Source organism: Pteropus medius, unplaced genomic scaffold (genome assembly GCF_902729225.1).
Source record: "Pteropus medius unplaced genomic scaffold, Ma_sr-lr_union100, whole genome shotgun sequence".
NCBI lineage: Eukaryota > Metazoa > Chordata > Mammalia > Chiroptera > Pteropodidae > Pteropus > Pteropus medius.
Window position 1 is genome coordinate 4,380,767 of NW_024349803.1, and position 16,850 is coordinate 4,397,616.

At 38.1% G+C, this 16,850-nt stretch overlaps 1 protein-coding gene across 2 annotated transcripts in view; it reads right to left on the minus strand.

The window, feature by feature from the left end:
• CAPN7 (calpain 7) overlaps positions 1-9,769 on the minus strand; it is a 32,416-nt gene extending 22,647 nt beyond the window's left edge. The window contains exons 1-5 of one of the 2 annotated variants that reach the window (XM_039837096.1): positions 9,418-9,769; positions 6,832-6,940; positions 3,299-3,456; positions 2,341-2,408; positions 232-432 (exon numbers count right to left, since the gene is read on the minus strand). In XM_039837096.1, the coding sequence (XP_039693030.1) occupies positions 232-432; positions 2,341-2,408; positions 3,299-3,456; positions 6,832-6,940; positions 9,418-9,519 (638 nt within the window). In that variant the 5' untranslated portion in view covers positions 9,520-9,769. The remainder of the gene's footprint in view (positions 1-231; positions 433-2,340; positions 2,409-3,298; positions 3,457-6,831; positions 6,941-9,417) is intronic. The other variant, XM_039837097.1, reaches the window with a different exon arrangement.
• Between the last annotated feature and the right edge of the window lie 7,081 nt (positions 9,770-16,850).

Genomic DNA, 16,850 nt, shown 5'->3' on the forward strand with positions numbered 1-16,850 from the left:
CTAGGATTTTCAGAAAAACATGTCTAGTAGAACTGCTAACACTAAAATATATTAGCACAAGTTTTAAGAATTTCAAGTAGTGACTATATGACAATACAATTTATAATTATATAATAGAATTACATATAATAAAGATGTGAATATGACTCAGCAAACTTAATGAGAATAAAATTACTTGCACTAATTATGTTAACAAAATTGTTCATTAAAATGACTCATAAACTGATTTACCTGAGAACTTCTATTTCTTCTGCTGTATATCTCTGTCCTTGTGCATCGCATGACTGTGGACTTATAAATGGCTGAGGTCTTTCGAGGAAAGGATTAGTTCCCAGTGGAAAATGTGCTCTCGTCGGAGGTGGCTTTGGTTTAATATTCGTCGACTTGATTTTACATAATGGCTTTGTTAAAGGCTCACTCAATGCTTCTGCTCTATAATAGAGAGAAGTACAGAAAAAACTGTTCTAGTTTTCCTTCTCACATTTAAGTTTTCCAGAAAACAAAATTTACTTCAAGAACCAGTCAAGCATTCTTAATGTAAAATTAGTATATAAAATCCTTACATACTAATCAACTGTTTACTTCTTATGCTATTCCCAAAGGTACTTTTGTAATCAAATTTCCGTTGGCATTAACTGAGCACTTATTGCTTGTCAGATACTATGCAAGGCAGGGGAAATACAATAATGTATAAAACGCAATCCCTACTATTAAGGTGCTCAGAGTTTTGTAGGAAAAGAAAGACAACTGCACCAAAAGTGACAGATAATAAGATGGAAGTACTACATGCTGGTGAATGCACAGCATAAGATATCAACTTAATGAACTGCGGAGAGAAGGTGAATCAGGGAACGTTTTTCTGAATTGATATTTGAGCTGCAAAGAAGTCCACCTGGGGAAGCATTCTAAGTAGAAAGAACAGTATATGCGAATGTGCAGAAGCATGAAACATCATAGTGAGGATAATTTCAAAAGAATGAAGTCCCTGTGAATAGTGCAAATGAGAAGCAGTGGGAGATGAGACCAGTGGCAGGGGTTGGATTACAGAAAGCCTCACATGATAGTCCAGAGAATTCTGAATTTGTTCTGTCAAAGAACAAACAAGTTAAAAAACAGAATTTTTTAACCTGAGGTACATATATGAGCTACATGTACATGTAGGAGTCTTGTGAAAACATTGAGATTATATGCAAAAAGTATTATGTGCATTTTTCTTAGAGTGGATCCTTAATTTTGAACAGATCCTCAAAAGAGCCTATGACTGACCCACCCCTTTGCACTTAGAATGCACTCAGAGAATACTGGATGGGTTATCTTCATAGGTAATAAGCTCATCTATGATTCTGACTGGTGAAAGAAGTCAAAATGGAGACGATAACTCTGTCCAGTGTTCATCTCTTCGTGAATTTGGAAAAACAAAACTAAAGGTTAGATGACAGTAATGAAAAGGAGGGATGACTTTTATACCTCAGTAAAAAAAGAAGAGCTGGGGATGGTACAGCTACCTAGTCAGAGCCCCAAAAGGAGATAATTTTATGAATTTATGTTATAAGCACACTTTTCCTCTGTCTATAACACTCTTGAGGAGGTATAATTCTGGTGTGTAAATCCACTCATTCTTTCGACAAGTTCCTGAGCACATACGTACATCTAGCACTCTGCTATGCGCTTGGTTACAGCACTGAACAAAACAGACAAAATTCTCTGTACTGACAGAGCTTATGTTGAGGGGATGAAGGCTGGAAGGGACACAGACATTAATAACAAACATAATACTGGTAAATTACATATGCCTTAGAAAGTGGTAAGAGTTATAGAAAAGAATATCAGAATAGAGTAAGCAGGGTGAAAATATTGGAGGAGATTCAATTTTAAATAGAATGGTTAGGGTAGGCCTTATTGAAAAGCTGACATTTGAGCAGAGTTGAAGGAGCTACACACACTGTATAATTTGGGGTATGTGTACGGCTGTAAGCTGGCTCATTCTCAATTTTTCTATTTTTCGTGTTAGCTCTAGAAAGCTCTCAGAAAATTCTCTTCTTTGGAAGTCAGATATTACACAACAGAAGGTAAATCTTCCATTTCAAATATCATAATCATTTTTGTATCACACACTCATAGCAAAAGCTAAACAAAACATTTGATTGATTTCTTGAATTTAAAGCAGGGGACTAGGAAGGAATAAATTCATTCAGAGGATGAAGGTAGACTTACTGTAAATCTCAGGTGAAAGATGGAGGTCTGTCTACAAGCTCTACCATGCATTTAGATAAATCTGTCACATTTAAGTGACACATACACTGCCATCCATGGATAAGAACTTGAGTGACCAAAACTCACCTATCTAGTGCCTGTCGAGCCAACTGTTTCAGTTTATTTTGCAGAGTTTTATCAGCAGTTTCGTAAGACTTAAGAGAAAGAGAGACACATATTCTGAAGCATAATTTTTAATTTGCTCGATCCGTGCTATTTCTAAGCAAAAAAATTTACAATGCAATTATACTTTCTGAAATTATGAGAGAATAAACCAAGACATTTTATTTTCATCCTTAAAAGTATCATTTAAAGTACTGTTGCAAACTTGAGGCTGAGTAAGCTTTAAGACCATCTAATGTGGACAAGTGGTAACTGGAACACAACTGTACAACCATTGTGTGCCATGGAAGGCTGAGCAGCAGGAACTTCAGAAGACCAGGACTTATTTCCAGCCTCAGGTACCCACAGAAATCAGGCTAGATGGTTCCCCTGAACAAAAAGCCAGTGCTCTGAACAGTACTGAGACCACACTCTACCACTTCACCTCATACTCCTGTCAAATACACTGCTCTTAGGCACTGGATGTCCTTTAAAGCTACCAGTCCCAACCAGGGCTCCGCAGAAAGCAGTAAAAACCACTCGGCATACAGATTTTACATTGCAAATTAATGAAGCTCTCTCAAAACACTACCTTATTTTTAGTATTAAAATTGGAAAAAAAAATTAAAAAAGGAGTGGGGGGAGTTATTCTAAATTCATAGATTTGTAATGGCAAATTCTTCCTGGAAAAAGTTAATTCTAGTTACATGTAAAAGGGTTAAAAATTGGAATTTGTAATTTAAAAACAATTGCCTAATCTTAATACTGTCAAATTTTTAATGATGCTAAAGTCTATTATCAATTTTTTATTCTTTAGCATCTTTTAATGAGTAACTTAGTTACATTTATAATGATACAACTAGAAATGTTAAGTAAACTTCACTAATAAGGGGAGAAATTTTTCAGCATAATTCCACCAAACATAACTTGTAGCTATACATACGGTTTTCAGACAGAGATCTACGGCTTCTGTATACAACTCTATAGCATCTTCAACATTTCCTTTTTCATCTTCGTCAAAAGCTTGTGTAACAAGGAAGTGGGCACGCTCCAAGTCCAACTGATGTTTTGATTTCAAAGGATCAGCTCTCTTTGACTGAACTGGGATAGGAATAAAGCCACGGAGAAGAAATGTTACGTATATGTATATCCAGAAAACGACACATCATTTTAATACATTTAAGACATTCTTTATTGAAACTCTATAATCTTTCATTTAAAAAGTTTAGCGTGGTAAAAAAAAAAAAAAATCCTTTAAAAAATTTCCCTGTATTTTCTCTTCCTATCAGCACTTCCTTCATTAAAAAAAATAAAACCCAGAAGTCCTCTTTATATTTCCTCCCTACCCAAAATAAAAATTGGAAAATGCTAAAGAAACTCAATTACATTTTAAGGTAATTAAAACTTTTTTTTTGGTACAGACAATAATCGTGTAATATATTTATACTAGGCCCTGATGATAAATTTCCTGCTGTTTTCCTATTTTTTTCCTTGTTTTTACTTTGAAGTGTTTCTGTTTGTTTTTAATATAAAGATATACAAAGGACTTGTATCCAGAATATATAAATATCTCTTACAACTCAATAAAAAGACTGTTCCAATTTAAAAATGGGTATATGATTAATTATACCTGTGATCCAGTCAAGTTGTGTCAACTTGACTGGATCACAAGACAGGGTGCCCAGGTATTTGGCTAAACCTGACTTCTAGGTATGTCTGTGAGGGTGTTTCTGAATGAAATTTGCATTTGAATTGGTAGTAAAAGCAGACTGCCTTCCTTAATGTTGGGGGACACCACAGTCCATTGAGGGCCTGAAAAGAACAGTAAGGCAGAGAAGGGAGAATTTGCCCTCTCTGCCTGACTGCTGAACTGAGATATTGGTCTATTCCTGCCCTTGAACTGGGAATTACATCATTAGCTCCCCCTGGTTCTCAGGCCTTCGGATTTGGACTGAACTATACACTGGCTTTCTTGGGCCTCCAGATTGAGGATGGCAGATAATGGGAATTCTTAGCCTCCATCATCGCATGAGCCAATTCATCACTATAAATCTATATATACTATTGATTTGGTTTCTCTGGAGAACCCTGACATACAACAGGTAAAGGATCTGTACAACCATTTTTTCAAAGAGGATATTCAAATGGCTAACTGGCACATAAAAAGATACTCAAGATCATTAGTCATCAGGGAAATGCATATCAAAACTATAATGAAATGTCACTTTACACCCACTGGGATGGATAAAATAAAAAACACAAAAACAAGTGCTGATAAGAATGTGAAAATGGAACCCTCGTACGCTGTTAGTGAAATTATAAAATGATGTCGCCACTGTGCAAAGCAGTTTAGTGGTTCCTCAAAAACTTAAGATTTCAAGCTACCATATGACCCAGGAATTCCACTCCTGGGTATATATCCAAGAGAACTGAAAACATATGTCCATGCAAAGACGTATAAACAAATTTTCGTAACAGCATTATTTACTAAAGCCAAAAGGTGGAAACGAGCCAATGTCCATCAATTGATGAACAGGTAAACAAAATGTGGTATACCGATACAACAGCATGTTATTCAGCCATAAAAAAGAATGAAGTACTGATACATGCTACAACATGGATAAACCTTGAAAACATTACGCTAAATGAAAGAAGCCAGACACAAAAGCCCACATAATGGATGATTCCATTTACATAAAATGTCCAGAATAGGATAGAGAAAATAGATTGGTTGCTAGAAGCTAGGGAGTGGGAGGAATAGGTAATAACTGCTAATAGATAAGAGGTTTCTTTTGAGGTGACAAAAATGTTCTAAAATTATATAGTGGTGATTAGACATTGCACAACTTTTGGAATATACTAAAAACCTCTGAATTGTACACTGTAAAAAGGTAATTTTACGGTATATCACAATAAAGCTGCTATTTTTTAAAAAAGCTTTATATTTTGTCTCTTAAAGGTAAATGATTTTTTTCAAAGACTTTAACTCTCAATAACACTTCTCTGAAGTATGTTCTAATCCCACTTATAAAGCTCAAAAATGTTAAAATATCTAAGTCAAGGTTTCTCAGTCTTGGCACTACTGACATTTTCATCTGGGTAATTTTTTGCTGTGGACTGTCCTGGGCACTGCAGGATTTTTAACAATATCCTTGGCTTCTACTCACCTAGATGACAGAAGTATACTCCCTATCTCTTCCTAATGTAAAAAACAAAAGTCTCTCCAGACATTGCCAAATGTCTCCCGAGGGGCAAAATCACTCCCAGTTGAGAATGACTGATCTAGCCTTACAGTTTCACAGCTGTAAGTGGAAGGGCAGGTACTCAACTTAGATCTTTTAATTCTAAGCCTTGAGCTCTTTATTCCACACTGGTTAATTTCAAACTGTGTTACCTTTTCCCACCCGAAAGTCAACTCATTTCTCAAAAGTCTCTTGACTGTCAGTGGACTTGACCTGTTTTAAAAATTGGGTTTTTGAACAAGATTTTTATTTGATAAGTGACTCTTCTGCTTCATAATTAAGGAAACCATTTAATTCTCTACAGACTATACACCATTTGCTGAACAAAATGAGTCGAAAAGCTGGCAAAACAACTAAGGTATGTTATGCTTTAAAAATCCTTTTTGAACTTTACTTGTTTCACTGGCAAGCCTTTACTCTTTCAAGAGATCAGGACTGTCTCATTCTGTGTCTCTGTGTCACATTTATAAATTTAAGAATCTCATTTACTTGGTTGGGAAAAAGAAGTTGCTTTGAATTGCACAGTATTTTGAATACATGAATCAGGGGAATTTTGTATCAAGCGAGGCCCTGATGCACAGGCAGTTCACATTTTAATACATATAATTTCTGGGCCCTGTCTTAAGATTTTAATAGAAACCACTCACCTCTAACAAAACTGTGATCATTAAGCCTGTGTGTAGTTGTTTCACAGCATTTGCCATGCTGTTTACAAAAATACATACAAGTTGTTCCAGGTCTCTGCTTTCAGGTCGCTTTTCCAAGATACAGTTTACAAAGAGTTTAGTTAAAGTCTTGAGGTTGATGATACTGATATAGAAGAGATTGTGAACATACTGCTGAAGTCTTCAAACACTGAAGAGCAGTCATTTAATCTTAATATCAGCAGAGGGTATGTGACAGATATTTAAAAGGCAGATTTTAACAGGGTCCTAATCTTGATTCTGCTAGTGATATACATACACTGAATGTAAATAATTCACCATCTCTGCACCTCTGGGAAATTATAAGGTTGGACTATATTATCTCTAAGGTTCCTCTTCACAGATCTAACACTTATTTCCATAGTATGATTTTTAAAGATGTGATTACCAAAAGAGGAATGAGCAGCAACAGAGCGAGGATCAAGATCCAAAGACAAAAAGGAAAGAAACATAGCGAGAAAAGTAAGGTGTGATGGGAGAGAAGGAAAAAAAAATAAATACAGTGACAAACATAGCAGTACTTTACTTACCTGCTGAATGTAAAGCCTGAACTCTTTCCAGATACTCATTTATTTTCTCTTGAATGTGTTCTAGGCTTGATCCTGCCATCTCAGCATAGATTAAGGCTTGTGCGGCTTCCTAAAAAAAAAAAAATTCAAAATAGACTAGATGAATTATAATTAGAATTTTCTTTACCACTTTCCAACTCACCATTGTTTTCTATGAATGACAAAAGAATGTTTTTAAAATATTAGTAATTTTTCATAAAGTAAATGAGATATACTTTTTCAGTTCTCAATGCTCTAGATTGTCTCGTACTGTAAAATTACAAACTCAAACAAGAAAGATTATAAACATTTTCTTAGAATAGCTGGGGTTTGTATGATTTGTTTTCCTTTTTCTTTATGCAGTAGGTCAGATTTAAAATTATATATCTTAAGAAGGTGAATTGAGCATTAAAAGCATTAGAACAGATAATAATAGCTAATAAAACAAAATTAAATGTCAAGAAACGATTACAAGAAATTATAAAGGTTAAATATCTCATAGTGGAAAGAAAATCTTTCCCTTCACAGAAAATACTGTCAAAGGGTGACAAATTTTAAAGATTTTAGTTGTATGAAATCAACTTATTTTATTAAGAAAATCTGGATTCCTCTTCCAGTTATTCATTCCATAACTTCTACAGCCAGTTATGCCATGGCTAGTGAGGAAGAGCCTCTATTCTCTCCATCAGCATTCCAAGAAAGTTACCAGTGCTACCACCAAGAAGGACCAGAGAGAGATTTCTCCAAGTAACAACACCTTCTCTGCAGTAACTTAAGCATGTGCACTTCATGGAGCCTCATGCTTAATTGTCTGGACCCAAAGTAGCCATCTACTAAGTGTCACTTTTTGAATCCAGTGGCTGGAGCAGGAGTTGTATCACTGAACCTAACAGTTAAAATCAGTAAGAAGACTACAGTTTTGATCCAAATGGAAATTCAGTCTGAAGGCTGTGGGAGTAGAAAAGATATGATTTCCTCAGATTTTGAACTCAAGATAATTAAGGGGAGGAAATATAACTTTACAGGTAAACATTAAATACTGTACCTTATGTATCATTATCTAAAGACATTATAGCTACACTTAACTTCAATGAACTGATTCAACATGTGTATAAATATATTTTCGCCCTTTCAATTATTTTGCATGTAAATACTCATTTTCAAATAATTATCTTGCTTAAAAGAAATAAAGATAATTTTTAAAACCGCTAGTATCAATTTTACTCATTTCATTTGTATTCGAAAGTGACAATCAAGGAATCCCTTATAGAACAGCACTGAGACAGTAACCACTAAATATCTCATAAAGTTTATATAAATAATTCTGAAAAGCACCACCACTTCTGACTTTCTCAAGGATAGAAAATTCTTTATAATGACGTGCATATAATCCTATAGCAAAACGAGAAGCACTGCACAGTATTTTCTTTTGATTTAGGAAAAGCTATTTTATACGACACTATTTCAACTTATGAATATTTATCAGGTATTTCATAAAACTAAAAAACATAGAATTTTGCTTTTACAGAAATACCATTTCACAAAATTGTCCCAAGACAGTCCAAAAGATATAATTCTGAAACAAACCAAGTCTCTAAATATGAATTATGAAATAAAAGCAATATTAATCTGAGAAAAAGCAAACCACAGACATTTCTGACAGCATATACGTTCACGGAAAAAAATTACTACTACTGTATTATCAAAGTCTGACATTCTTTCTAAAAGAAGACAATATTATATAGATATATACGGAGGCAGAGAGTATGGCTAGAACTGGAGGGATTGGAGAGTAGAGGATCATTTAATAATTCTGCCCCAAGTAATTCATCCAAAAGAAATATCAAGGAAATATGTAAAGCGTTAGTTATAAGGATATTAATCGCACCGTTACTTATGATGTTAAAAAACCAGAATGAACTTAATTGCCCAATAGAGTTTGTAAATAAATTGTGGCACATCCACATAATGGAATGGTATGCATGTACTAAGATCATATTACAGAAGTAAATGTAATGATTTGCAAAAAGTTCAAATCACCAGGTTAAAAAATAGTATAAACAATACGATCCAAGTTTGTTAAAAAAAAGTGTACACACATGCGTAGAAAAACAAGCACAAAAATATACATCAAGTGCTAGGATGAGGGGCGTTTTCTTTCTTCATTTACTTTTTATATAATTTCTTCCAATATGCATTATTTTAGTGTATATCAGAGACACTTTCCAGTAGCCATAAATCAGAACCAAGTGAGAGAATTACTGAGCTATTAACTACCCATACCTAACTACTGCCGCCATAAACAGCTCAACGGTGGGCATTTGCCAGAAAAGACTGCAACCAGAGGAGCGGTCACTCCAAAGCTACGACCAAACCTCTTCCTGGAGGAAGAAGCACAGGTGGGCGTGGGGGTGTACCTGGCCTCTACAGCCGGATCGCCTCTCCCCTGCAAAGGAGAGCAAGAGGAGCAGGAAGAGGTTAAACAGCAAAGCTAAGTGGGTCTGATCACTAGGGCACATGGACCTCGCCCCTTGGCCTCGCGGACGGAAGGCGCGGTTCCGGGTTTACCTTGTAGTAAAACACCGCCTCACAGTAGCGACCTTCGTGGTCGCGCTGCACCGCCAACCGAGCGAACTGGACCGCGTCCCGCTCCAGCGCCGATGAGTCCATGGCGCCGAGGCCCCGCACCGGGGGAGGTAGCGAGGCCTTGACGCAGAAAGGCTCTTTGCCGACCGCTGCGCGCACAGGAGCCAAGACGAGGACTCTGGAGCGCCGCGGAAGGGGCAGCAAAGTTTTCTTTCGGTTGCGGAGGAAGAGGAGCTGGCCTCACCGGCTCCGGCCCGCCGCGACGCCGCGCCCCCTCGGCGTAGCTCCGGCTCCCAGCCTTCCGGGGCGGCTCCACTTCGCGGCCTCCGCATCTCCCGCCCCGCCCACCGGCCGCACTGCGCAGGCGCAGCGTGGCTCTTGGGCGTTTCTGTCGGGCTGGGATGGCTGAGGCCCGATTCGCGGGTGTACGCAGGCGGTGGGCGGGGCCAGGCCAGCTGGGTGCCAGCGCGCACGTGACCGCTATGGTACCCAGGATTGGGCAGACAAACACAGTAACATGTTGGGGCAGTGGCCGTCTCCGCCGTCTGCGTGGAGGTGTTAGGGCTGGCGGGGGCTGCTGCTGGCGACTCACGTGTGTCGGAAGCAAGCGCCTTACGGAGCCCATTCTTTTATTAACTGTAAAGTCAAGGCTCAAAGAGACAACGAAGAGCACTTCCTAACATCATCTGAACTTTTTTTTTTTTTTAAATTAGAGATGTAAAATAAGGACATTCGTAGGATACATAAGATTCTTTTCAGGTATCTCTTAATGTTCTTCATTTTCCACGAACAATCATGACCCTACATAGCAACCCCAGTGTACACTCTTAGGATCGATTGAATTGTTAAGCAAAGTACTATATTTTCACTTGTACTTATCCTTAGGTTATCTTAACGCTGTTGTAATAAAATAAGAGATTATTTGTTTAATGCCTTCATCTCTTCCTTAAAGTCTGAACTCAGCAATAATAACAATAAACTAGTGATAGGCACCACAATATGATTGAAACTCAAAATTTATTGAGTCGAAGCAAGATGCAAGAGTACATACTGTATGATTATGTTGTCAACCACTGGGAAAAACTAGTAATAATGTTAGAAATCAGATCAATGGCTGAGAAGGGAACGTTTTGGGATGATACAAATGTTTTATATCTTGATGATGATGGTACCAAAATGCATATATTTGTCAAAACCCATTAAACTGTGCATTTAAAATGTGTGATTTTAGTTCTTTCTTAATTACACCTCAAAAGTTTTTTTGTTTTTTTTTTTTTTGCCAGTTGATCTGTGTTTGGAACTCTCATTTCTTAATTTATTTCACTTTTCTTCACATTTAGTGAAGTTAATAACTATCTGGCTGTTGTAAAGAACAGGTGAAGAATTTGACTCTCTGCCTGACACAAACATGGTTCTCATCATTAGCTACTACAGTTTTATAACAGAAGCAGAGACGGTTTCTTTCTTTACCAGTTTTATCCTGGTATTGAGCACAAGCCTTGGTCCAGAGCAGGTGCTCAAGAAGTTTTTTAAAATGTTGAATGAGTGAACTCTTTACTAAATTTATTTAATGTGCCCTCCTCCATCTTGATTTTGAAGAATGAAATATAAATTCCTTAGCACAGAGTAGCTGGTCCTTCAGAACATGTGGTCAGCCCACATTCTCAAGGTGTTTGCAGTCACCGTCTTGAGCAAACTGGCCCCCAAAGTATAGCAATTGAATGCAGTTTCACTCATAACTGGACTTCTATGTCTAATGACCCTCTCCCGTCATCACAGCTTATAGAATTCCAAATCTATCTTGAAGGACACCTTTGATAGCACTCTCAGATAGTTGTGATCCCACTCTGAACTTAATTATTCCCTATACCTTTAAATTTTATTTCTTGTTCATTTATTCAATGAACAATGAACACTTACTTTATGCCAGGCACAAAGCTACACACTGCAAACAAAGACAAGAGAGAGCGCTAAGGCAGGGCAAAAGCAAGTTGTAGCTTCAAAATATCTGCAGTCTTAAAACTGATTCATTCAATTCACGAACACAGTAAATCTCTTCATTTAACCAGATCTTCTTTAATTTCTTTCGGTAATGTTTTGTAGTGCACAAGTCTTGCACATCTTTTGACAAATTTATCTCTAAGAGTTTCATATTTTTGATTCCATTTTAAATGTTATTGCTTATTTAAATTCAATCTCCAATTGTTCTTGCTAATATAGGAACAGAATTGATGTGTGTATACTGACCTTGCATTCTGCAATTGAGAATTATCCAGAAAACCCTGAGAGTTTGGTGGTGCAGCCTCATAACAAGTGGAAGAGAGAGTATTATTATTAATATTATCATTATTATTTTATTATTATTATTACTCTTTTAAAAGCTGCCAGCTCAGTAATGGTAATTTATTACTTTAGTCAACCAGTGTTAGGAATTTTATTGGCCGGATACTGGGAATTAAAACAAAATGACCAAAACAGTTCACACTTACAGGAAACATTTGGGAAAGAAGTAGGAAGAAAAAAGATTGGGAACGGGAACTATCAGCCTGCCATGCAGACCTGACAAAGTCTCTTCCAGTCTAATGGGGAACTCCAGAACAAGTATTGTTCTCTAGAGATGCCTCACTTTGCGCACAAATGTCTAGGCCCTTGTATGGCTCTTTTGCTAAGTTAATGGTTGGGGCTGTTCCAAAAAGAGCATACCTTCCATTGAAAGCTGAAGCAGTTAATAACTGGAGGCCGTTAGCTAACCACACTCTTCTCAGCCAGGAAGGGAGTTCTTTCTTGAAGAGTGTTCTGAGCAGAACAGAGCCTGCAGATGTGCAAAGTTGGCTCATGACATTTAGAAAGAATTAGAATTAGTTGTTCAAAAATCAGGGATTTTCATACCAACATTTGAATTTCCGGCTTCTCTTGGAGTAAGAAAGGCCCATATGTCTTTCTTGGAGCAACTATTTAGCGCTGAGCAGTGGCCGTTTGGGTTAGGTGGGACACTTGTTCTCTAACTCGCTTCCTCCGTTCAGCCTACTTCCCACACTGACATTCCTTACTTGAGGCATGGAGTTAATGTGCCCTGAAAAGTTCCAGAGAGGCTTCCGATGGGAAATTGTTGTAGTCTGAATCTCTCCCAGTGCAAGGTTTATAGTAGGTGTTAAATAATTGTTTATTAAATGAATAAATGAGTGACAAATCTCTTCTAGGGCAACAAATCCTGATACTCACATGTAATTCCACAAGAAGACACAAGGTGGTGGTGCGTGCTCAGAAATCCACCAACATCCGTGGTGCACACACAAAGATGAATGTTAACATCCTGATTTTTGCAGGCCAGACTTTGAATTCAATTGGCCGTGAATGTGTATGCTATGGGGAAGTACAAGCTGAGGGAGCTGGTGTGGGGGATGATGGTGTGAGGCAGGGAACGGGGCGTAAGCTGTACAAAGATGTTGTTGAATTAGCTGTTTTGTTTAATCCCATGGAACCCCTCTGCAAGAGGCTATCAAAACTGCTCAGTCTCAGGCCCATCTGGAGAGGTGGAGACAAAGGGGCAAGTACTTCTTCGTTAGCTCTCTCTCCCATTGGTCTATGCGGAGTTAATTCTTCTGGCAGTTCTGGGTTGCATGAGTGAGGTTGCTGAGCAGGTTTCTGGGGTGGAGTCAATGGGAAGCCAGGGCAGTAGGTAAGGGGTGTGTAGCACAGGCTTGTGGAGAGGCACTGTAGATTGCAGCAGTGTGGAGGGGTCTGAATCCACAAAGAATTGGTGGCAGCAGCTGAAATAAGAGTCTGGTGGGGCCAAGAGGATCTGGAATGGTGCCTAGGAGTTTTCTGAGACATTGTACATTTGTGTATTGTGTATTGTGCATATACATAAAAATCTAAAAAAGTTAAGTTTGTGAAAGATAAAAAAGTGTGGAAATGTGGTCTGTGGAAGATATTTAAATTTCCCACTGCTCAGATAGACACACAAATGCACCATTTACCACTACCCTTCTTTGTCTTGGTCTTACAGTACTGGATAGAGTGTCTTCAATGTAAAATGGAGAAAACAATGGTCCCTACTTCATAAAATTATAGTGAAGATTCGCTAAATTAATACATGTAAAGCACACAGAGCAGTACTAGCACACAGTAAACCTTAGGTGTGTATAAGCTGTTGTTCTATTGACTATACTAAAAAACAAACCACCTTGAAGTTAGGGACATACAACAACCACCATTTTGTTGTGTCGCGGATTCTGTGGGTCAGGAATTTGGAAAAGACACAGAGGGAAAGCTTATCCATGTTCCCCAATGTCTGGGGCCTCAACTAAGAAAACTCAAAGGCTGGAGATGGCATGCCAGCTTGGGCTGGAATTATCTGAAGCTTGTTTTCTCACATGCGTGGTGTCAAGGCTGGGGGGACTTGAAGACCAAGACCACCTATGAGAGAGCCTACACATAGTCTATCCGTGTGACCTGGCTTCCTCACAGCATGGCTGCCCAGGGTAGACGTGTTATATGGTCACATAGGGCTGCAAGAGCCCAGAGAGCAAGGCAGAATCACGTGGCCTTTTATGATCTAGCCTTGGAAATCATACAGTGCAGCTTCTCCCACGTTCTACTAGTTATAAATTAGTTAAAAGGGGAGAGACATTGATGCTACTTCTTGATAGGGGAGTGACAAGGTAGAAGAGCACGTGGGGTGGAGATATTGCTACAGCCATCTTTGGAAAATCCAGTCTACCGAAGTTCTTATTATCATTAATTCTTACAGGGGAGCAAAGTTCATAAATTGCAAGTAGACCAACATGTTCAGTTTTTCTCCTTTTTTCCTTTTCTTGGTGACTAAAATCTTCCAGTAAACTAGTTTCTAATGAAATATTTCAGAGGCTTCATTCCAGGAAAGGATGACAAATTTCACCTTGCAATTATTGATTTTTTGTTCACTTTATACTAAAGAGTCACTTTATAAAAAGAAAAAAGTGTATGTATTAGCATCAGAGGATCCCAGGGAAGCTCAGTTCCACAGAATTCTTTGTATATTTCAGTTTCTCCTTTTCTGTTTACTGAGAGGATTTTTTTTTTTTTAACTTTCTCTTTATCTTGGCCTATTTATATAAAAAAGAAAAAGGGAAGGGGAAAGATTTAGGAGAGTATTTAAAAAAATTTATTCTTTTGAGCAAATTATTCTGAAGTGGGTGGAAAAGGTTAAAATTACAGAGATTTTCTGTTCACCTATAAATACTGAAACATTTAATAATTACATACACCCATGCTGATTTTGACATCATTTGTTAGTGTGTTAAATTCACTCTATTTAACACACATTTATTGAGATTTATTATAAGCTGTGCATTGGGTTAGACATGGTGGATTCAAAGGAGAGACACTGCTCTTGCAAGTAAGGAGCCTTTGCTTTGGTGACCAGTGGCACACAGGTTTTCCTTAGAGAGTATTCCGAGTGGTTCATTCTTAGAAATGCTGGTTTGGTTTGGTCTTATTGTCACAACATGCCAATAAAATGGGAGCCTGTGAGCTGAGATATTTATCTAGGAGGCAGCAGTGACTGAGGATCTGGCTGTCTTTGCTTGGGGTGTGGGGAGAAAGATTTTTAAGAACCACTAGACACAGTGGTCAGACAGATATAGGAACTCGCACACATGCCTGCTCACATGTGAGGGGGACTTCAATGTAGATCACCAAAAGATATGTAGGAAGTAGCAATGAAGTCTGTATTAATATCCCTCAAACCTCACACTCTGTCTTTAAATTCTTCGTAGGTAAAATCTTCCAGCTAACTAGATGCTTTTAATAAAACATCTTCGCCTTTTGTGAAGCATCGATTGGGTTTGGGCTAGCTTTATTCTGAGGCTATCTTCTCAGGAAATAAAAAATGTTTTCAGGAACCCCCATTTATGTAGAAACACTGAGTCCCAACTCCTTCGTGTGGCATCACGCCCTCTGTGATCCGGCCCCCAGATGGTCTTACCCTACATCCTTCACTGCCCCTTGCACACTGCTCAGTCCTGTGAAGCCATGGATTCTTTCACCTCTAGGACTTTACCCATGCTGTCCCTGCTGCTGAAATGCTTGCTACTGCCTCTTCCCAATTGTGCCCAGCTAGCTTTTCTTTCTTTAGGCTACCTCCTTCAGGAAGCCTTCCTTGAACACTCCCCATGTCCAAATGGATCAGGCTCCCCTCACCTTCTCCAGTTATGGAACTGATCATACTGCATCGTAATTTTCTCTTTGCCTCTCAGTCTCCCCACTAGTCAGGAAGTTCTTTGAGAGAAAGGCTTGCAATCTCATTTGCCATCATTTTCCCAGTGTCTGGTAGATGCCTGCCACATAGGAGTACTAATGTACTTTTGGATGAAAGAAGAAACTTATTTGTAAGCTTTTTATAGTTTATTTATAGTTTTTATAGTGTATTACTAACATAATTAGAGGTAAAACCCAGTTCATCTCCAAGGAATGATAAGACAAGCCACAGACTGGGAGAAAATATTTGCAAAAAGCATATCTGATAAAGAACTGTTATCCAAAACATACAAAGACTCTTAAAACTGAACAATAAGAAAATGAACAACCCAATTAAAAAGTGGACAAAAGATCTGAACAGACACCTTGCCAAAGAAGATATACGAATGGCAAATAAGCATATGAAAAGATATTCCACATCATATGTCATTAGGAAAATGGAAATTAAATGAGATTCTGCTATATCTATTAGAATGATGAAATTCTGTTATGGTTCAGACACTGTGAAAGTGATTTTCCTACAGGATTTCATTTAATTTTTGCAATATCCTTGTGAGGATATTGCAAATTTCAATAATCTCATCTTGCAGCTGAGAAAACTAAGGCCCACAGAGGAGAAATAAATTGCCTCAGGTTATACTTTGTTTTAGTATGAGTTCCCTGAGAAAGCAGAGCATGAGACAGGGGCTTGCCTGCAGGTAATTTATTTTGGCAAATGCTCTCAGGGGACATGAATGGAAGGAAGAAAAACTAATACAAGGTGGATTTTTCTTGAATTGGTCATCACTCTGGGCAATGGAGGCTTCTCAGTTCTGTCTCCTGAAATCTTCTGAGGAGCTGTATAGAATGTTCCTCAGAATTGTCTGCCTGAGAGAGAAAAGTGAAAATTTTGTTATGGGCTCTGGGTCCCTGTGATTAAGGTTCTTACATGGGTGTATACATATGTGTAAATGATATAGATTCCCACAACTGTCCCAAGTGCCCTCTGCCTTAGAGAAGGCTTGGTGAGGACACTGAGAGATACTCAGTGAAGCCAAGGCAAATTGCCATCACTTTACAGCTGAAGATGGTGAGCTAAGAAGATGTGAGGCCAGGCACCAAATGTGGGCATGGCTTTCAAGAGATGGAGAAGGGATTTATACCAATTCTGCCGAATTCCAAAGTCCGTATTATTT